Source organism: Aulostomus chinensis, chromosome 5 (genome assembly GCF_037954235.1).
Source record: "Aulostomus chinensis isolate RoL2024-O1b breed Wild chromosome 5, RoL_Achi_v1.0, whole genome shotgun sequence".
Classification (NCBI taxonomy): domain Eukaryota; kingdom Metazoa; phylum Chordata; class Actinopteri; order Syngnathiformes; family Aulostomidae; genus Aulostomus; species Aulostomus chinensis.
In genome coordinates, this window is record NC_141324.1 from 6,817,835 (window position 1) to 6,840,625 (window position 22,791).

Sequence of the window (22,791 nt, forward strand, 5' to 3'; positions counted from 1 at the left end):
GCTAATGCATCACCAGGGGGCAATGCTGGAGCATTTTTTATCTTGATGCTTTTAACTTTGACCATACAGTTTGCAGATTGTTGTAGGAAAAAAGTCTGTTAGCGCATAATGTATTTGTGTTAATTGTGTCCTTTAAACACACTCAAGACCATCTGGTGGCTCTTTGTGTGTGTGTGTGTGTGTGTGTGTGTGTGTGTGTGTGTGTGTGTGTGTGTGTGTGTGTGTGTGTGTGTGTGTGTGTGTGTGTGTCTTGCTGATTATGCAAATAATCATTAGACAATTGTACCAGGAAGTTTCAGAAAGAAAGAAAAACCCCCAACCAGTTTCCCTTAAGTTCCTCATTCTGGCGGCTGTGTGCAACGGTCCACATCTACTGGCTGGCCCGAGACAAAATACCAGTCAGTTCATTTGATGAAGAACTTTTACAAGAAATTTGAACGCTGAAAAACATCTTGGAAGTGGATGAGCTTCTTCCCTAACCGAACACCTACACATATAGAGGTGAGCACAAGTGTGAGAGAAACCAGGCAGAAATGTATATGTATTTCTAAGTATGAGTTTAGTTTGATATGCAAGACTATAGATCCAAGTGTACAGACTGAGAACAGTTTAGATTGTATGACTGCTGATCTTCATTATGAAGAAAACGTCATTTTTTAGTATTTCTTTTTGCAGGTTCTTGAAATATTTTTTGGAGCCCATTGATGATAATATTGTAATTTAACCATCAGATATTTGATAGATTTTTTTAAATAACTTTTAAGTGGAAATTGTCAGGGTTCAAAAAATTTTTGAAGTAAATTTGGAATATCTTGCATTTGGGATTAAGTGTGGTAGTTTTACAAAAACAATTTCATTTGTAGTGTCTCCTTTCATGTCTTAAATTTCTATACTCCATCCCTTGCTAAAGGAGGAAGTTTGTGTGATGGTCACAGCCTACTGTGCTGTGTGTGTTCTTTCTCCTAATCAATTTAGATTAGTTGGCTTGACCGTCGAGACAAAGTACCTCTGGTCTTTTGCTCTGTCCCTTGTTAAAGGAGGAAGTTTGTGTAATGGTCATAGCAATGTGTGTTGTGTGTTACGGCTCCTAATCTATTCAGATCCTCTATTTCCGTCTGTTCGCTGACTGTCAAGTTAAAAATAAAACCAAGGCTCTTCCTGATGTTTTATTTACTAACTTAATGTCCTTCATTTCATAAGCAAGGATGAACATACTGAACAGTAGTTCTAGTTTCACATGTACCCTATTTTTTTGCCATGAAGACAGCAACATTTCCATTCAGGTCACCCAGGTCCAGTTGTAGAGGACTGCACCTGAATATCCTCCATTGTTTTGCATACTATCGCTCACAAAGTGTATCATTTATTTCCTCAGGAACATAAACCAAGGGTTTGTTATTGTATGCTGCTATTAGATAAGTATGACATTTAAGTTTTGGCAACTAGTGCGAACTATTGGCACTCTGCAAGATGAATTACCAGACCTTTTTTATCATCAGATCAAAATTGATCAAATTGTCAATTTCTAAGGCTCATATGACATTTTTTTTTGAAAAATAAAGCCAGCTCGTGCTTGCATACTTGAAATTGATCTCCATACATTCTCATGTGCAAACAAATAGATTTTTCTAAAAGGTACAAACAATTCATGAGAAAGTATTGTAATTTAATTGGTTAAAAATGTATACAAATGTTGACTTTGGCCAATAATTTGATATATTTGTTTTTGGCTATAAAGGTGCACTAAGCGTTTTTTGCATGGTTTCAGCATGAGTTCATTTTTGTCTCAAATTGTAGGCACCTCCCCTTGATCCGCTTGCTGTGTGCTGAGTGAATCTGGAGACAACACAGGGCTCACAAACGGCAAACAAACACTGAGTGCACAGGATGTGCACATTAATATAACAACGTTCCAGCCAATCACTGACAAGATGGTTGGGGATGGGGGGGGGGGGGGTAGTGCGCGTGCATACATTGGAGAATAAGGAGAGTTGCTTTAGTAGCATAGTAGCAAGCTGCTAGATGGCTGGACGTCATTGAACAACTCAAGACATACACTTTGGGAAATGGCCAAGACACGACCGAAAAAAGGCGCTCAGATGAATATTTTAATTTGAATAACCTAATATCCTAAAGATATTGTATAAAGACTTAGAATATAAATTTACTCACCAAACAGTTGGAGTTTGCATACTCATCTTAGCAACGTTAGCGTAGCGTAGATCCACTTTCGATGTCAATGCATGTTCATGACATTTACAGATGCACGGGGGAGGGGTGAGCTCACTCTGTGTTTGTTTGGTATTTACAATGAACATCCACGGTTTGTTTGAAGTCAGATTTAGATTCAAAATTGCACTTATATCTGCTATCTGAGTCTGTCTGATGACAACACACATTACCATTATAATAGTGTGGAATTGTCAGAGAAGTGTGAAAGTGGGGTAGGCATGTTGATGGTGTTTTTGCCATAGAGGGCCACAGGTATGATTCATTCTGGTAGTAGTTATCTTCTCAGTTGGTTCCCTCAACCAAGCTGATGGGATTTTTCTTTTTTGTCTTTTGATTTTGGTTTACTGCTGAAAATAAGTTCTGTGGTGAACAAAATTTATAAAGGCTTACAATGCAAGGTAGTTTTCATAGATAATTGGTACTTTTATGATGATTGAAGTTAAATGCTATGATTAGCCATGCTTTGCTAACACTATGCTATGATATGTAAAAAATTGAATCACTGACTCATGACTTCAGCATCAGACCATCTAGCTTCACACTTCTGCTTTTATAAATGTCAATGACAACATCTGGAGCTTCTTTAAGCAACATATTAGTAATCGTTATTTTTAAAGCTCATAAACACTTGAAAGTCATTAGTGAGTTTTTTTATTGGTGTATTTTGCAGAAGAATAAAACTGCAGAATATTAAGATATTGAGAGGCATAGACCTCATTTTAGGCTTTTATCTGAAAACAAAAATCTCATTTACTTTGAGATGAGGGAACTGAATGTTCAGCCAGAAAAGGTATTAGAATAGGTGAGACCAGTATGTGGCCTGACGAGTACTGGATGCTAAAATGTGGACAAATTGTTGAACAGTTTGCAGTTGGTCTGCAACGTGTATTCCTGGATATTATATATTCATCTGTGTTTTGTAATGGTTCAATAATATTAGTCTTTAAAAAATATTAAAGTAGCAGAAGACTTAACATTGTTGAGCTGGAGATGCAGTTTGACAACAAAACACATTACTCATATTTTCAGGTGTTTGATTTGTATTTTAATGTTGGGTTATAAGAATGTTTCTGCAAAAGTAGTGTCTTTAAATACATGTTTATTGCAGGTACTGGTGGAGTGTGAGAGAAGACAAACACATCACTTGCACAAGACAAACCACCAAAATATTAGTTCATAACTGATCAATTGAATGTTAATTTAAAATATTCTTAGGAGAAAGTGAGCCATAACAAGGTTGCTGAAATGCTGCTCAACTGTCGGAGATGCCCCCTTGTTTAGTCAATCAGTCACTCTGCCTCAACAGCAGTTGTCGTGCTAAAAAATGCCAACATACTTCTAGGTTGTAGGCCTCATTCCAATGCTACACTACTGATCAATTTATCTAAAACTGTTACTCGTATTACTTATCTAATCATTCCATAGTGTCTATTGTTTCCGTGTGACTGTACCTTGTTTATGTATAATTGGCATTACTGTTAGACTTGCAAAAGACCAACAATGTTGGTCCGTGAGAAATTTGGAGAAGATTTATAATTAGTTTATGATATACAGTATCCTTCTGCTTTTAAAAAAAAAAAAAAATTAAAATCTGCAAAAGTCATGATTTTTCTGACTCTCCATGTGATTAAATCACACACACACACACACACACACGCACACACACACACACACATATATATAGTGCATATAAGCTATGAATAATGTCACAGATTTGAGTAAGTTGGCTACCATCTATCAGTATTCTTGTTTATCTTTACTGTGTTGTTTTTCCCAGATCAGGCAATCAGACCTAGAAACTTGAAGCTTGCTGGGAGATCATAGTTCATGGTATCACTTTACAATAATGTTTCATTAATACTTGGTAGTTCATTTACAATCATATGAGTCCTGAATAAATAAGCTGAAAGTGCCACAGAGAACATGTGTTCACTTTAGTACCAGTTCACCCTGATTATAAATTACAAACACTGTAAGAATCTTACAGTATACTCTTAGTATTGTAACAAGTGATTCAAGTGACAATTGTTCACTTAAAAAACAGCAGCTCTGTAACTGTGACCGCTTGGATACTGCAGAGGAGCATTAAGTTAACATCAAATTATATCACTGGCTCATGGACATCTTCTGTGACAAATTGATCACATATTCAACCACTGGAAGATCACAGATTGAGCCAGATATTAGGTTGATCTATTGTTGGCACAAAGCAACCTGAAAAGTTGATCTTTTCTCTGTTTGAATATAAAATATATATCATGACTACTGGTATGACAGTGATAAGGTGCCAATTAAAACACAAGATTGTTTGTGTGCAACACTCCCTGCATGAGCAGAAATGAACCAAAAAACATAATTTGCTTCAGAAACTGAATTTAATCGGGTTTACCTAAGGTAGACAACACAAGCTTCAAGTGGATCTGTCGAATATATCCTGTATGTTCATGCCTTGATCAAGTTTTGGTTCTGTTTCCTCCAAGAATATTGGGGACTGTTGTATTACACACAACATGGATAGGAATCAGCAAAAACTCAATGATTCAAATAGCTCTCATTGCTTTACAGTCTAGTTTACCTCTCTCTCATTTTTTCTCTCTCTCAGGCAGGCACAATGGGCTGCATAAAGTCCACACTGAATGAAGGGCTAAGCGGAGGTGGAGAGGAGAAGATCAGCCTGCAGACTGTACGTACTGACCAAATGCACTATGTCAGAAACCACACCCCCAATACAAAAAACAGTATAGTAAGTAGTCAGTCAGGTGGCCTGAGCAACATCAGAATATTAGACAATAAGACACTGATGTCAACTTTCCCAAGATGTGCTCAGCAACATGGATGAAACTTCCATGGCTGGGCACCTGACGCCAGTTTAATGTTAGAAATTGTAAAGATGTCATATCAAAGTTGTTCAATTTATCAGCTTGATGTTTAAATCCAACATTGGTCAAAGGTCAACTTCTAACATTGGACTTAAAGCCAACCAAAGTTCAAGTTGTGTTCACATTCAAATTTTGGTGCTTTTGTAGACATTGGAATGTTGGCTAGTTGACAACATAACTTGCAGGTTTGGTACATATTGCAATTACTTCAAAATACTTTACAAAATGACTCCCTCTTATCCTCCTTCCGTCATATAATTGCACATACACATCATCAAAGCAATTGCAAATGCTTTGGCACATTCAAGCCATCCATCCATTTTCTACCACTTATCCTGTTAAGGGTCATGGGGGGGCTGAAGCCTATCCCAGCATCCTTCAGGTGAGAGGCGAGGTGCACCCTGGATGGGTTGTCATTCCATCGCAGGGCCAACACATAGAGACAGACAACCATTCACACTCACAGTCACACCTACAGTCAGTTTAGCGTATCAGTCAGTCTAGTCCCCTCTTGATGTCTTTGGACTGTGGGAGGAAGCCAGAGTACCAGAGAGAACCCAGCAGGAACAGGGAGAACATGGAGACTCACACAGAAAGATCTCAAACCCCGAACCTTCTTGTTATGAGGCAACAGTGCTAACCACTGCACCACCGTGCCGCCAAATTCAAGCCAATGATGCACAATTATCTGAGTTCCCATAAAGTATAGTTTGCAGGTTTTTTTTTTAATTTTATTCATCCATCTTTTTTCCCTCTCCATGTTCCCTCTGGGGTCCATATAAATCTGAATCCTGTCCAGTCTCTTGCTGTCTATCTCCCACATACAGTCATGAGTAAGTCTGTACTGTTAAATGCAATATAGAGAATGTGCAGCCTTGTTTGTTATCAATCATCATCATAAAACCCCCCAAAAGCATCGAGCACAGAGTTACATTAACAGTGTAACACTGACATTTTTTTTACAGAAATACTTACCTTTGACGGATAAATATTTTAGCAAGTCACATGATTTCAGCTGTCTACTGTATAGTGCTGTTAGTATGAATATTTTTTTCAAGAATTGCACTCACTATTGAGAAAATGTTAATTGACTGAAACCAAAGTGACTGAAATAAACACAAAAACCAACAATATATAAAGGTGTGCTGTTTCAGTCTATGTGAAACTGATGTCTGCATTAAATGTTGTTTTGATGGTGAATTTTGGTGATTTCTGCCTGAAATAACTGAATTAAGGATCTTTGTTGATCTAATTGTTAAACTTAATCTGTCTTAATCTAAAAACATATACATAGATATTGCTTTATTATTATGTCTGCTATCATATCCTTTATATTGTCATTTCAACATATTGATCTGCTGTTGCAGAGCAACTCACTGTTGCCTGGCCAGATGTTTCAAAAGATGGAAGGTATGTCAGTCTTTCTTTTCCTTTTGGAATTTCTTTCTTTGTTTTTGGTCATTTTGACATTTACCCAAAAGAAAAAGAAAAACCTGCTCTTTTGCTCGTATGATGAGGCTTCCGAGCAGCCTTGTTTGCTGAATAATGCATGTAAGTATGAGGATTTATGCTTGGTGTGAACCAATTTATGGTATTGTATTTATATTCTATGTAAAGAAAACAGAAAAAAAATCCTTAGTGTGCTTTTGTATCAAAGGTTAGAAGGAACATGCTTGTAATAAAAAATGTTGCCAATAACTCAAGATGATGGGTAAATAAGTGTTTTCTCAAGGTGACTAAGCTTGTTTTCTTGTTTTACTGAACTTATTATCTGAAGAGAACTGCCCTCAACACAACAGATTTGTGTTACCCCAATAAAATAAATTAACTTATTAGAAAACAATGTTTTCCAGATACAGTCACACAAATATTAACTCATGATCTCAGGTTAACAACAATAGTCATTACAGCATGCATAAAAATTGTGCTGCCATCCCTTTAACTCCAGGTGCTCAACAAAAACAAAGAAAGCCAAATACTAAATTCTCCTGCCCTTTATCACTTTACCAGTATTTAACATGTCAATGAAATTGTCTCTCTTCTCTCTTAGAACAAAGCAAGGTTGCAAAAATAGTCATCAGCCTCTACCCCTACGATGCCGTGCACCCTGACGACTTAGGATTCAAGAAAGGAGAGAAGATGAAAATCCTAGAGGAGTGAGTGTCTCATGTTAAAGTTTGACTGATTCAACTTCAGGAAATGTATTGTAATTCTGAAAGACTCAGTTCCACCTGTCCTCCTCAGCTCTGCCAGACCTGCTGTTTCATCATTTCATCATCTAACTTCACCAACATCTGACGTATTTGCAGAATGATTCATAAAGCAACTACTAAGACTTTCTAACTGATGTCAATGCAATATGAATTCTTATGTATGACCTGCATAACAAATATGGCCACTGTCAAGTTGCTCAACAAAGTCACAAATGAAAATTGAGATTAAAATATATTAGCTTAGCTATTACATGTAGTCTTACTATAAGATTTAGTGATGCAACACAGAAAAATGCTATATAAATACTGATTGATTCATTCATTCTTTGATCCTGTGGCAGAAAAGGTAACAGGAAAGTTTGAGATTAAGTAATGATATCATACTGTAAGCTTAATTGGAAATTGATATCCCAAGTTTTAAATCTAATTTTTAAAATAAACTTTTTCTATGAATAATGTTTGGAAATAGACGGTTGAAATTCCTACTCCAATGATGTGACAATATTATGGAAAGGAACTCTTTTTGTTTTCCCTTCTTGTTCTTCTTCACTCTTCTTTGTTAGCAAGTCATACATACCTCCAGCTTTTCAAACCTAGGTCAACAGAATAACTTTAACTCCAGTGTCTGAAATTGAAATCGTACATAACAATTTTCATCCATAACTTCTCTTGAAATAATACAAAATTTAGGAAATGTTGATGAATATATGTTGTCCCTTTTTAAAAATTAAAAAATTAGAATAGGAAAAAAATGTGGACTGTGCACTTCATTTTGTTGTTACAATTCCAAAGTATGCAAACACAAGCTACTGTTGACAATTTTAAGTTATGCTTGAGGAGTTAATAATAAAAATATTAAATTGTATTTGTAATGCAGCTTAGAGTAGACAATCAAACATAAAAAAAATTCATACAGTGGTGCAACAAAAATACAACAAGCACCAGAACCACTTCTAAAAGAAGGTTCAAAAAGAGGTTATTCAATATTTAAGCAAACATCAGATCCTGATGGTGCAACACACTCTAAGTGAAACATGCATATTCAAATGCAACAATTTCTAATGATCTCGCTTAAAGTGCAATTGTGATCTTATGTATTGATCTTCGTTGCAGGCATGGTGAGTGGTGGAAAGCGATGTCCTTGACAACAAAAAAACAGGGCTTCATCCCATCTAATTATGTTGCCACAGCAAACACTATGGAAACAGAAGAGTGAGTCACTATTTTAATTTCCAGATTTCATGTTACTTTAGTCTTAACAATTTCTGCATATAAATTGATCCATACACCATATTATATATAAAAAACATGGTGTTTCTCTTGTTAAAGGTGGTTTTTCAAGGACATCTCTAGAAAGGATGCAGAGCGGCAGCTGCTGGCACCAGCAAACAAATGTGGGGCTTTTCTTATCAGGGAAAGTGAAACTTCAAAAGGTATGGAAATATCAGAGAGACACATTCACCAACATTTCACACATTTGTTCCGACATCGTTTCTTTATTTAACAGAGACTAACTACATCTTTTTTTCACCACAGGAAGTTACTCATTATCAGTCCGAGATGTGGACATCCAGGGAACAGATTCCGTTAAACATTATAAGATCAGGATGCTGGATAATGGCGGCTACTATATCTCTCCTAAGATCTCCTTCCCTGACATCAGCAGCATGATCAAACACTACCACAGTGAGTGTGCCTTTGAAAATGAGGAACTTACTATCCTTTATATGAAGACAGCACTCTGAAAACCAATGGTTGATTTTGTAATTACCCTCTTAAAGATCTTTCCTTACTTACTCTGCCTTCATGCTGAGAGTAAACTTTGCAGGATTTAAGTGTGTTATGTCAAGGAGGGCGAACTGATGTCTTTTCCAGATAAAGCAGATGGCCTCTGTCGTAAACTGGAACGTCCATGTGTAAAACCCAAAGCTCAGAAGCCATGGGATAAAGATGCCTGGGAGATTTCCAAAGAGTCTATAAAGATGGTGAAGAAACTGGGAGCAGGGCAGTTTGGAGAAGTCTGGATGGGTGAGTACAGAGAAACGAGAATAATTCATTTTTGTTGGACTCATCGCAGTCATAACAAGAAAACTACATGTTGCAATTTTACCCTAACTAAATTGTCATTTATCTCAAGACATTGGTAAGCTTGTAAGCTACCCCTCATAGGACATGCTTTTTAGTGAGGTTTCAAAGCCATTTCTGACAATAAAAACTGGCAGACAGCGTACTACAGAGCCCCCTCAGCACTATTCGCAATGTGTAGATATGAAAACCACTGAAGGGCTGATGGATAAAACACAACAAATTTCTGTTCATCCATCCATCCATCCATTTTCCACCGCTTATTATCCTGTTAAGGGGGGGGGGGGGCTGGAGCCTATCTCAGTTGCCTTCAGGCAAGAGGCGGGGCACACTTTGGACAGGTCACCAGTCCATCCCAGGGCCAACACATATAGACAGACAGTCATTTGCTCTCACAGCTACACCCACATTCAATTTACAGTATCAATTAGCCTCATCCCCTCTTGCATGTCTTTGGACTGTGGGAAGAAACCCAAGTACCCAGAGAGAACCCACGCAGGCACAGGGAGAACATGCGAACTCCACACAGAAAGACCCCATGCTTGAACCCGCAAACCACTGCACCACCGTGCTGCCCCCGACAACAAATTTTACCAATTCAAGCATAGGAATATTTACTTTTCACAGATGAAGCAATGAACAACTTCCTCTTCTTGTTTCCCAGTACATTTATAGTTTATAATCTTGTGAGAACTCGCAGTGATCTCTGGAAGAACACACTCAAATACATTCATGCATCTCCCTACAGAAAAGATTGAATCTGTGAGTTGATCAGTGTTGTCAGTGTTGTCATCTATCATCTATGGAGGAAGTTAAGCAATGGTAATAATGCGCACGCACACATACAAACATACACACACACACACCCATGCATGCACTTGCACCTTCATTGACATCTTAACCTTCTCAAATAAAAGGAATGATCCTAATCCTGACTCTAACCCTAAACCTAATTCTAACCTGGACACTAAAAACAAGTTTTGACCCTCAAACAGCCCTTTGAAGTTGTGGGGACCGGCCATAATCCTCATTTTAGAAAAAGGTCACTCTGTTCTTAAAAATGTGTTCCAGTCTTCACGATTGGGCGAGTTCAAGAACAGTACTTTTATAGGTACAATGTCACAAGTACCAGAAAGATGAAGGCTACTGAAGTCTTTGCACCTGCGCTAGCATCTTCTCTGATGTCATTGGCAGCACTTGTACATCTATAAGACAGAGCATCATGCTCTAAAAACCTTGATGACCAGAAGAGAAAAATGACTTGTAGTTATTTTCAATAGATTGTGTGAAGTAGCCTCCAGGTTAGCTCTGCCTGCTAGACAGCAACGGAAAAATGCCTAAAAGCTGCTGTGAGTGGGTGAACTACAAACAGGCAAAGACTTCATGACTACATTTTGTTAAACTGCCAAAATTAAAAATTGAGCCTTTAAAGTGAGAAAACTAATGGGTGCAAACATTAATGGGAGGCATCAGCATTTTGTTGCATTCAACTAAGGGCTGAAATGCTGAATACTACAACTACTCGAGAGAATTACCAGCTGAAATGCAGATTACGTTGTTGTTACTTGTTTGGAAACGAAACAGCTGTTGGCTACTAAAGTAGTTTGATTTACAGTTGATATTTAACTTATTTTTGCAACAAAGTGTTTAACACATCGTAAAAGAAGTGTCAGATTGAGACTCCCTCTTAGAATCAATTAATAAATGCCTGCCAATACTTCACATGAAGACAGACATCCATCATTTTTCTCAATTTATAGTCAAATTGTTTCAGTCTGGCAGCTAAAACGTCATTCGTGCCACCACACTGCAGCTTTAAGGAATTTCCTCATTCTCCATCAGCAGAGATACAGTAATTCACAAAGAGAGACGTCAATGCTATACAATTGATGAACTATTTCATGTCTAAACTGCTGCTGTGAAAAAAGGTCTGTTCCCACCTTATACTGTTGCCTTAAGTCTTGATGACAATAGCAAAGTATATAACAACCAAGCTGTGTAAAGATACCTTCTTTAAGTACCTTGCATAGTGCATACTTGGCAATGATGGCTTATCACATTTAACAGTCCCTCACCATGTTGGTGTTATCTGATACTCTTGGGTCTGCTCTTTTGTGTCATCCACATATTTCATTCTTTGCCTTCCTCTTCTATGTTTCCAAGGCATACATATAAGGACTTGACATGCAAGGCATTGTATTTCTCCCTTGCCTAATGACAGGGCTTGAATTCAAATTGTCTAATGTTAAATGTTCTCATTAATAGCCTTTTTTCTTTCTTTTCCTATCTTTCTTTGGCTAGTTGGAGCATTATGCTAAGGAATGACATTCTGCCTTTAAATTTCAATGAAATCTAAGTGTTAAAGTCCATGTTCTGGAAGCATTCAACAAGCTTCACTGCAGGTTTCTAACTTTGTAGTACCTGAACTTTTTTTTCATAGAGAGGTGTCTGTTGATGAAAGAGGAATATCAGAGGTGTAAAATCTATTTAGATCTTCTTGATTACCTTACATTTACAACATAGTGTGCAGTAAGTACCTCAAGTATATCAGTATAATAGAAGGGGGCAGATAATGAGTCGTAATCAATTAACGTAAAAGTTTAAACCTAACTACAATTTTGGAGAAGAAATATGCTGTAGTCTGCTTTTATAGGGTTACAGCTGACTTTAGTTCATGTGGTGGAGAATTCCAGTGAGTAGAAACATAATGATCAAAGGCACCATTAGCTGAATAAACAAGTACTTCCAGTAAATCATAGGATGATAATAAGTATAATGTGTAAAATTCACATGTCATGACCACACAAACACAAATTTAATTCAAGTTTTCCACAAATGTCCACTGGGATTTAAGGATGAACTGAAGAGATTATGGTGACCAAAGATCAAGGCCACTTAGACAGGGACTATCTCATCACAGCAGATTAAAGTTGAAACAGAGAAAGAAATGTCATTTATCAGAGCTCAGAGCTGCAAAGCACTGAAGCTTCATAGCATATCAAGAAGATGCTTGTAAGCTGACTAGTATTTTCTTTCTCCAAAATCTTTCTATGGACCCGTCTTTACCCTCTCCTTTTAAACAGCCAACTACAACAACACAACAAAAGTAGCGGTGAAGACGTTGAAGCAAGGCACCATGACGGTCGAAGCCTTCATGGAAGAAGCCAATGTCATGAAGACCTTGCAACACGACAGGCTTGTGCGGCTCTATGCTGTTGTTACAAAGACAGAGCCCATATACATTATCACTGAATTTATGGCAAATGGTAATTGTTGCTGATTCTCTTATCTTATGCAACAAATGTCAATTTGTGGACGAAGCACCAGTAACTAAGTGAAAATGTCTGTTAGTGTTGGACTATATCATTTACTCTTACAAATTTCACAGAGGAGGATTTAGCCTGATAATTAGAAGTTATTAGAATCTTCTTGGGGAAGTTATTTTTGATTACTACTAGTCACTATCAAATAGCATGATTTAATTACATTTACCTCAGATGTAAATCTTTTTTTCTGGTCTTTAGGGAGTCTACTAGATTTCCTGAAGAGTGATGCTGGATGCAAACTGCAGCTACCTAAGCTCATTGATTTCTCCGCACAGGTGATTCTTACACCGAACCTCAGTACCTCAATAAAAAAGCTTTTTCCACTGAGTTCACTTTCATATGATGGGGAAACAGACACGTGCACTTGCTTGGTTGCAAAAAAAGGATGGAGGGATGATAACTTAAGGACATGTTTCAATCCTGTGGTCAAGTCCTTTCTGAGTGTTTGCTAAATATTTTTCTTATTATCAATACATATTATGAATATTCTGGGCCATTTGAAATATAAGTTGAGAACAATAATACATGAAAACGTGTATGTGCCAGACGTTAATAAATTAAGATGTAAATAATGGCAACAATTTGAACAGGCCTGATAATAATAGAACTATAGATTAATTACAAAATTATGTATGCATGAATAATATTCAGAAATAATTCTGTAAATCAGTGTTTATGCTGATTTCTTGTTTAATTAATTAAAAATGGCACATAGGAGGCAGAGACAGTGGTACACAGATAAAAAAGCAGTTTAACAACACAAGAAAAGTTTTTGGCACCTCTTTTGTTATTATTATGAAAAATGGAATCCATTTGATGTAGTGCTTTTCTAATCTACCAACCATTTAAAGTGCTTTACAGTGCATTCACACTCAGCTACTGATACACATTAAACTGTAGGCAGAGGGTGCCACATGTACTGTGTGCAGGGTGCCAACATATTCACACACTTTCGTGCACTGATTGTGAACATATCATAAGCTATTAGGGGTTCCAAGCCAAATCCAATGTGTGGTTTGTTCATTTTGATCTAAATAAAAAACAATCCATGTTGTTCAGTTCACAGTGAAAAATAAAAATAAAATCAACATACAAGTCTGAAGATGTGGCTTGATGCTCCTTTAGGTCCATGTTGCATTCTGATGTGATGGTTTATTTAACATGCCAACCTTTTGGGTAATACCCTTATTTGCTGTCCTCCCCAGGGTCAGACAAGAAGATAGACACCCATTTCCCTTTGAGTTTGCACTGGGGTGTCTATCTGTCTGTCAAAAGTCATAAATAAATCAGTTTCAGGATTTTGTTTGTCCTGCAGTCATCCTCATCTTTCAAAGTCAACCATGAATTGTTGCAGTCGCTCTTCTAGTCATCATCAAATGTTTCGTTTTGTCAGCTGAAATCTCAGTTGGCCTTTTGAGACGCTGTATCAAATCGCTGCACCCAGTCATGGAAGTAGTTACAGGAATGTATCTAATTCAAATAATGATATCTCATATATTTTGAATTGTTATTTCATAAAGAACTTTATGATTAGCATAATAATGAAAGAAAAATCTGTTTTGGAATCAGGTGTATTTGATGACTTTAGACCAGGCCTGGAGGCCTCAAGATAAGCAACTGATTAACTTCATACAAAACTCAATAAGTGCTTTTGATTTTTTAAGTTCAGTGTACTTTACAGTGGAAAAAATGATGTAATCCTTAAACACAGCAACTTGTGTACCACAAACTAAGCACACAGCATAACTTTGGCTTCTGTAAAGAAATATTTAGCAGTCCATGTCTTGTTGAAAATGCGGCATTCAGAATCAACTCTTCTTTTTTTTTAACATGAGCCAACATTTTTAGGGGGCCAGGGGTAGCTGGCTTGCATCACCTGTCGATGCAGATACGTGCGTCCATAAGAAATTAATAAAAACGCCAGGCTTTTCACAATAAAAGCAATGCAGTTTTTTTGCATGCAAATCATAAATACTTGTCATTTGTGTTTGTGACATACCAAAGTGACAGATGTAGCCCATGGGCCATAAAATGCCCAGGTCTGCTTTAGACAGAGGTATGCCAACACTTCCCACCCACTCCTATTCATTGTGCTAAGCATACTAGCAGTCAGCTCGTCCCTATGGGTCTCATGCAGAGGGGAGAAGGGTTTCTATTTTCCGGTCTTGCTCTGGGAAGGAACATTAAGTGTATTTCCCAAAAAAGTTGGTATGTTCCTTTAAATCACCAGTAGATGGGTCCAAGCCAATTTCTGACATATAATATCATGCTATTCCTTTGTGTTTGCAATGTCTTAGGTATGATCTGCAATGTAGAATATGTTTTTTCACCAGTTGCTTTTCAAAATGAATGATATTGTTTTTTGCACAGAGCCTGTGTTGTACAGCATATTCACTATCCTCTCATCATGTCATTGCAGATAGCAGAGGGCATGGCATATATAGAAAAGAAGAACTACATCCACAGAGACCTTAGAGCAGCTAATGTTCTGGTGTCAGAGAGCCTACTCTGTAAAATTGCAGACTTTGGCCTGGCAAGAGTCATAAATGATGATGAATACACTGCCAGAGAGGGTAAGCATTTTTTGTGTATTTTTGTTTTTGACCTTTTTCTGCTTGAAATTGGAATAACCCTTCCCCCCTTTTGCTTAAACAAGATGACTTCTTTGCAAAAATCTTTTGGTTTCATTCATCGGTCGCTATTTTGTTCTGCCCATGCCACAATGACCAAACCTATGATGGTGTCAATTCTCATGAAAGGGTCTGTTTCATTTTCCTGTTGATGCTCTATACATCAGACACAAAAAGGATGGGGGAGGATTAAATATTTTGGCAGAAATATATGACAGCAGAAAACTGAAGAAATTAATTGTGTGTGTCTGTGTGTGTGTCTGTGTGTGTCTGTGTGCTGTCATTAGGAGCCAAATTCCCCATTAAGTGGACCGCTCCAGAGGCAATCAACTATGGCTCCTTTACCATCAAGTCAGATATGTGGTCCTTCGGTATTCTGCTTTATGAGATTATTACCCTCGGGAAAATCCCTTATCCAGGTGAACATTGACTAAGATATGTGTCGATAGATAGACAGAGACCAGACAGACAAACAGACAGGCTTACCTTGGGAGGAAGGCTGACATTGAAAGAAATGACTGAAAAATTGTGAATAAATGGTTTTTATTGTGCTACTCAAGCAAAAGAACCAGTTTCACTTGTGCTTGGGCACGTTGACCACTAATGGCTAATGTAAACACCAGTTAGTATCCACAACAAGTTCTGATCTATAGTCATGATTTTATCAGAAACCCATAAATATGCAAAAACATTTAGCCCTGTGTCTTCCATTTGATAAGTGTCCTTGTGTCATGAGACAAGCTCCTGGCCCGAGTTCACCCCTGTTTTCCCCTCAGGTTTCATTCAAGATTCCCACACTAGAACATTCGTAGTTCTGAGGTTTTCAATTTGGCAGTCTGTTCACAAAAAAATGCAGACAACAGGGAATATTCAGTGTATGAGCACAATAACATATCATATCATAAAAGTTTTAATAATAAAATTTGGTGTAAGGCCCCTGTTTAGGGCAGGGTCTCTAGACCTGAAGTCTTGTATGGTGTAATTCATTGTTGTGCTTAAAAAGTTGCAGTTTTCCTATTTAATTTATTTACCAAAAAACTGGATTAAAATAGAGCATGTTGTTAGGTAACTGTTTACTGCCCTCTTCTGGTGACTCTTTTTTTTTTCTTAACCAGAAAAGTTTTATCTGATCCAAAAAAACAAAACAAAACAAAAAAAAAACACTTTAGGGTGTTTTTTTAACCTGCGAAGTTTTATTTGATGGGAAAAAAAACTACACTTTAAGTAAAATACTTTTCGCCCTAACTGCTACGCTTACTACTCATATTACTACTCCTATTACCATTTCCTGCTGCTGCACTTAATAATTCAGTAGACAAGGAAATACTGTGACACCTCTCTGTGTTGTCCTCAGGTATGACTAAAGGAGAGGTGATGTCCTCTGTGCAGCGTGGTTACCGGATGCCCCGACCTGACAATTGCCCCGCTGAGCTGTATGATATTATGATGTCCTGCTGGAAGAACAAGCCAGATGACAGGCCCACCTTTGACTATATGCAGAGTGTCCTGGACGACTACTACACTGCCACAGAGGGACAGTACCAGCAAGAACCATAGAGAGGAACACTTACAACAGAAGACTTTCACTTCCACAACATACCTGACTGGAGCTACATTATCTTTTGTATATATGGCATGTTTATATACTTAAGTTCTTTAAGTATTTGTTGTTGATGAGATAAGCAAGTATAGTATACTTAGGCAAATTCTTAGGTAGGGGATGTAATAGATTGACAGTTTTCCTTTTGGCGCTTAAATCTTTGTAATTGTTGTTTATTTTGATTTCCATTGGTTGATAACGTTGCGCTAATACTTCATTAACTGTTAACAGGCAAGTAATTCAGTAAGAAGTTCATATAAACTTTACATGTGACAGCAAAGATAAATGGAGAAGCTGAGGGAGACAGGGATGGGGCTGGGGGGATTAGGGATACATGTTCCCCACTTAAGGGTCACAAAGACCATTAATAAATAGTTAATTATACTTCAGTAATGCTTATTCAGCACTCTTTTATTAAGCATTAACTAAACATTGTTAATGTGCTCTTACTGTAAAGTGTTACCAAAATGTGATTTAATGTAGCTACTGAACTGAATGAGTTGTTTTCTGAGCCTCGATATTAACAAAACATTAGCTGCAGGCTTTCATCATTATTAGTAGAAACCACATGAATGAAAGCAGCACCACATGATATGATATTGCATAGCAACATTTCTAGGCCTGGTGCTGAGGGGCAAATCATGAAAAATATGGTTGTCAGTTATGCATTCCCATTTGAATTCTTTCATGTGCTTCTTTTCAACTGACACTGCCTTCTGAAATTAACTGAAATTTTGAAAATAACAAATAAACACTGACGTAGGCAGTGACTAATGACGAGTACATTTGACCAGTCAAGTGTTAATTACTTGCTTCACATTGAAGTGCTTCAGCTCTCGTGTTTCTCACGGTCTTCTTTGTTTTCCTCAGAGCTTGAAAGTTGAATCGCTTCTCTTTTCTTGTCATGCCAAGTGTCAAGGTTGAAATGAAGATGTTGACAGAACATCATTTTCATGTAAAATTTATTACTATAACTTTAAACCCATAATCTGTGGGCAATTTTCAACATCACAAGCTCTTAAAAGAATGAACATGTTTGCTTTACTGCTATTTGATGAGGATTTGTACATCTTTTGCAATTTTAATCAGTAATTATTGTATGGACCAAATATGCCTGTAATACATTTTATTCTGTGTTTAATGTTGTGTATTTATCAAATATTTAGCTGACACTTCTGGAATGATTGATTAATTAGCTATTTTGTTGTAATAAAAAAAAACACTAATACTTGATTGTTTGGGATTCCATGTGTCTCATTACATTTATACTTCACATTTCAGTGACAAAAATTTCCTTTGAGATCAATAAAGTATCTATCTAGCCAGCTAGCTAGCTTTCAGGAGAACACATACTTGTGCCTCTTCGTAGTACATACTGGTGACACCCATTTTGCACAAATGGCAACTGGGACTCAATAATGAAAAGATGATGGTGATCAAAGGTCAGTGTCACTATCACCCCTGAGAGCATCTTAAAAGTATTTCTTCAGATTTTCTACAAAAGTCTACTGGTTTATTGTCAGAGGTGAAGGTAACTGTCACCTAACATAAATGAGCTATCTCAGGAGCTTCTTAAGGATCTTTCCTTAAATTTAGAGTAAAGCTGCACTGGGATTCAAGGATGAACTGAAACGATGTAAGAGGCCCATTTTGTAGAGCCATAAAATCCCAGTGTTACATTTCCAGTGAATAGTACGGTGGCCTGGAAGTGCAAAGCAACATTACAAAATGTGAAACACTTTTACAAAGCTTGAGACAAATTTACATTTGAGAAAACAGTTTTACGTATCGTAAAAATACATTAACAAAACAAATTCACAAACACTGAAAACAAATTTACAAGTAGTGAAACACTTTTATAAATGGCAAAACAAATTTGCATTTCACAAAAAAATTTACAAGTGGTAAAACACTTTTATAAATGGCAAAACAAATTTACATTTCACAAAACAAATTTACAAGTCCCAAAATAAATGTAAAAATAAACTTTCAACCGGAAAAATAATGTACCAGCTCCTGGGCTGAACCTAAACGGGCCAATCACTGGGATCAGACACCTCAAGGTTTTGGGGCATCGATATACATCGATGGAAGATGGATGGTGCTCGAGGGAAGTTTTGCCCTTTTTGTGGAAAACATATGAGGTCCACAAAGTTCCAGTTGTATAACCCTAATTACGGCGTTTGTGGACGAGTAATCCGTTTTTTCGATAAAATCCAGCTTCATTCAGAAACCTCAAGCTGATATGAACACTGTGTAAGGATCACGGCGTACATGTGTCCCTCATTAAAACGAAACATCCCTCGAGCGCTGTCCATCCTCCATCAGCAGCAAAATCTTGAATTAACCGCTTCCGCTAATTACCCTGTTCAGCCCAGGAACTAGTACATTCCTTTTCCGGTTGAAATTTTATTTGTAAATTTGTTTTGTGAATGTAAATTTGTTTTCTGAGCTGTGAATTTGTTTTGCCATTTGTAAGTGTTTCTCCACTTGTAAATCTGTTTTCAGTGTTTGTAAATGTGTTCTGTTCATGATTATTTTTACAATACGTAAAACTGTTTTCTTAAATGTAAATTTATATCTCAAGCTTTGTAGAAGTGTTTCACATTTTGTAATGTTGTTTTGCACTTCCAGGCCACCGTATTATAAGGCACACACTACTCATGCAGACATGCACAGACTCTAAAGGTGAAACACACTATCACCACTGGTAATCAGCATCTCTGTCCAACTCAGACAGACCCAGTTTAAAATTAACATTTGTATATATAACCAACAACAAACATCACACAGAAGTTCAGTGGCTCCACACTTCCGATGTGTACTTCTCTTCAAGTGAAACATACATAATGGAGAAACAGTGTGTAGTATGAATGACTCGATGATATGATGAGGAAGATATATATATATAAAAAAAATATAGACATTTATTTGAAGGATTATATTTTGAAACCAACACTCGTTTCCGGAAGTGATCACATGGTTCCAAGATGGCCGCGCCCCGGACGGACAACAACTTGAGCGACTTGTAAGCAAAATGAAATGACACTTGATGACCGTCATCGTGACGGAGAGAAGCGTCCGAAAACTCCCGTCTCTTCATATACCTTGCCGAGATGAACAAGGACGATTTCATCCTGTAAGTTATGCTGTTAATAGTTGCTAACGTGTTGTTTTTCAGGTTAGCATTATAGCTGCTCTCAAGTATTCTCATATATGAAACCGGCCTTTGTCATCCTAATGAAAACACTGTCTTCACATCATGTATGCACCCTGATGTCTGCTCCTAATTGTTTGGTGGCGTCCTCCTTTTCAAACGTATCAACTTTCAGTGTTTCTTACTCGCCGTTAATGGTGCCTTCCTTGCAACACAACTAATTTGTTTCTACGAGTAAGTTGGGTCGTCTGATTTAGTTCGACATGTAGGTGGTGCACTCTTATAGTTCGTACTTCTTTTAACATGATATATTTAACTGCTTAAGGTTGTCTTTCATGCCCAGCTTATGTATTAAGACAGCACCAGAACTGCAGTTTCCTCAACGAAGTTTGGTAAACTGGACGAGTACATGAAACGTTTCCATTTTTGTTTGATTCATTACACAGAGGATTGACAAATTAAAGGCGAAACCACACAGGACTACTGATGTACATTAAAGTCTTGAAATCCAGCCACACATGATAGATTTTCATCAAAGTGTGAATTTGAATCAATTTGTCATCACATCTGTCTGTGAGCTCATACAGAGCTGCCTGTCATTCAACTGTCTGTTCTGCTGTCCAGAGGTGATAAGTCGCTTATCTCTCTCATTCGCCCCTTAGCTGAATGGCCAGTATTACTGGGGAGGTGGACGCCTATATCACCGATAACAGAACCCCAAATGCCAGAGAAACTCAACTCAGACGGAGGAAATAATTCATGGAGGCACATAGCGGACATGGTCTAATATATTTGACTTTTTGTCAGATATACATATGAATTGAACTGTTTTGCCTCACTGCCTATATTTGACCAAAAAGACAAATCAACTGTGTAGTGAGGAGGGACAGTGATATTGAAAAGGCAGACATATGTGTCACAACAAGTTAACCCTTCACATTCCCGCTGAAGCATGCAGAGCTTGCATTGTCTTAGGTACGTTCTGCTTCAAAATTAAGTTATGTTTGACACATCTATCATCCATATGCTTACCTGTAGTTTGGGATTCTGTTCTGTTTGTAATACTAAAGATGTTTTAATTAGATAACAAACATCTTTTACAAAAAGCCATTTCTGCCACATTTGTGCAGTCCTGTTCAAAATAATACATTTTTGCAGTTATATCAATGCACAGGCTGACATTGCTGTTGATTAATTCTACAGCTCTAATGTGAAATGTGGTGCATTTTATGGGGGTTCTTTTGAGTCATTACATTTTCAAGCAATATTCTTTCGTGAGCATCGAAGTAATACTACAGTTTGTGGCTGTTTTTCTGTCTAGCCCAAAGGACTTTCCTCCGCTCCAGAATAATACATTCCTGCGAGCAACACGAGGAGAAGAAACTGAACATGTCCCGGTCTGGTGTATGAGACAGGCTGGAAGATACCTTCCTGGTACTGTGACTTTCTCTCTTTTCTTCCTTGTTGTGTTACATGTTTTCCCTTGATTCATCCTTCTCTGTGGCTTTCAACATCGCACATGACTAGACATCTCCACTGTGATCAGTAATGTTTCACTGGATTTAATCTGCAGAGTTCCGGGAATCCCGGGCAGGCAGGGACTTTTTTGAGACGTGTCGGTCACCGGAGGCCTGCTGTGAGCTCACTCTGCAGGTATGGTTTTGTAGAATCGTCAAAGTAGAAGTATTTCAGTCGGGTTTTCAGATTTTTTCAAGCCTCCTCCCAGCATATTGAATCATATTTTGAGAAACCTTCTAAAATTTGAATGTTTAGGTTGATATTAAATTAAGTCTTCAACCTTAAAAGGAAAACTATGAAAACTAACTATGAAAGCTACATTAAAAACAAAACACGTATGCCCTGTTGGGTTTGTCATGTTCTTCACATTTCATTTCTTAAGATGATCTTTTTTTAACAATAGATATATTTTTGGTATGAGCTCCAAGATGAAACTACCCAGTGAGATCTGATGTAAAAACACGTGTTTACATTGTGATGACATACCACATACATATTTTTGTGCGTTATCCTTCTTGTGTTTTTCCTAAAACGACCACATTTTTTCTCCCAGCCTCTGAGACGTTTTCCATTTGATGCTGCCATCATCTTCTCAGACATACTCGTCGTGCCACAGGTAAAGATAGAAGAATCAAGCTTGTTATTTACATGTTCATCATCAGTGTTATTGATAACTTTGAAATTCTATTTATTTTTGTTGAGATTTTTAGATAGTTCAAGAGACCATAACCAATGGTTGGTCCCAATTACAACGGTTTTCTGTCTGTTCGATTTCATATACACTAGGGCTGCAAATGTTTAATGGCTCAGTGACTTGACTCCATTAGGATGCAACTGTCAGCTCTTCCATCTGATTTCATGACACACCTCAATGTATAACATTCTTAATTTTCTACAGTATCCCACTTAGGGCCCAACCCACATGAGAATTTTGGGCAGGAGAAATATCACCATTTACAATATGTGCAACCGGTATGGTGAATTTTTGTGCTGGACAGGAAGTAGGCCCTTTCTATGTCCATTGTGCATCAGTTGCTATGTGTATGTATCACTATATCTATATCTATATCTACATATGTATATGTGTGTGTGTGTGTGTGTGTGTGTGTGTGTGTGTGTATATATATATATATATATATATATGTGTGTGT

The 22,791-nt window shown here is 37.4% G+C and overlaps 2 protein-coding genes across 3 annotated transcripts in view; both read left to right on the top strand.

The window, feature by feature from the left end:
* Positions 1-288: 288 nt before the first annotated feature.
* On the top strand, positions 289-18,168 carry lyn (LYN proto-oncogene, Src family tyrosine kinase). 2 transcript variants are annotated; one of them, XM_086205181.1, is made up of 13 exons: positions 289-501; positions 4,835-4,915; positions 6,479-6,521; positions 7,162-7,267; positions 8,438-8,536; positions 8,654-8,757; positions 8,861-9,010; positions 9,200-9,352; positions 12,493-12,675; positions 12,934-13,010; positions 15,155-15,308; positions 15,653-15,784; positions 16,720-18,167. In XM_086205181.1, exons 1-13 carry the CDS (start codon positions 463-465, stop codon positions 16,920-16,922), a joined length of 1,524 nt encoding a protein of 507 aa, XP_086061307.1. In that variant the 5' UTR covers positions 289-462; the 3' UTR covers positions 16,923-18,167. The 2 variants fall into 2 exon arrangements, with proteins under 2 accessions (XP_086061307.1, XP_086061308.1); XM_086205182.1 differs by lacking the exon at positions 12,493-12,675 and having other exon boundaries at positions 16,720-18,168.
* A 1,774-nt stretch (positions 18,169-19,942) lies between these two features.
* urod (uroporphyrinogen decarboxylase) overlaps positions 19,943-22,791 on the top strand; it is an 18,215-nt gene continuing 15,366 nt past the window's right edge. Inside the window, exons 1-4 of the mRNA XM_086205183.1 lie at positions 19,943-20,104; positions 21,444-21,556; positions 21,696-21,775; positions 22,194-22,256. Of these exons, the coding sequence (XP_086061309.1) occupies positions 20,082-20,104; positions 21,444-21,556; positions 21,696-21,775; positions 22,194-22,256 (279 nt within the window). The 5' untranslated portion in view covers positions 19,943-20,081. The remainder of the gene's footprint in view (positions 20,105-21,443; positions 21,557-21,695; positions 21,776-22,193; positions 22,257-22,791) is intronic.

What these genes read in the sequence shown, in the direction of transcription:
- lyn (XM_086205181.1), top strand. Translation starts at nt 463, where the DNA reads ATGAGCTTCTTCCCTAACCGAACACCTACACATATAGAG. An exon ending in CACTGAATTTATGGCAAATG is followed by an intron (nt 12,676 to 12,933) that starts GTAATTGTTGCT and finishes TCTGGTCTTTAG; the next exon opens with GGAGTCTACTAGATTTCCTG. An exon ending in CGGGAAAATCCCTTATCCAG is followed by an intron (nt 15,785 to 16,719) that starts GTGAACATTGAC and finishes TGTTGTCCTCAG; the next exon opens with GTATGACTAAAGGAGAGGTG.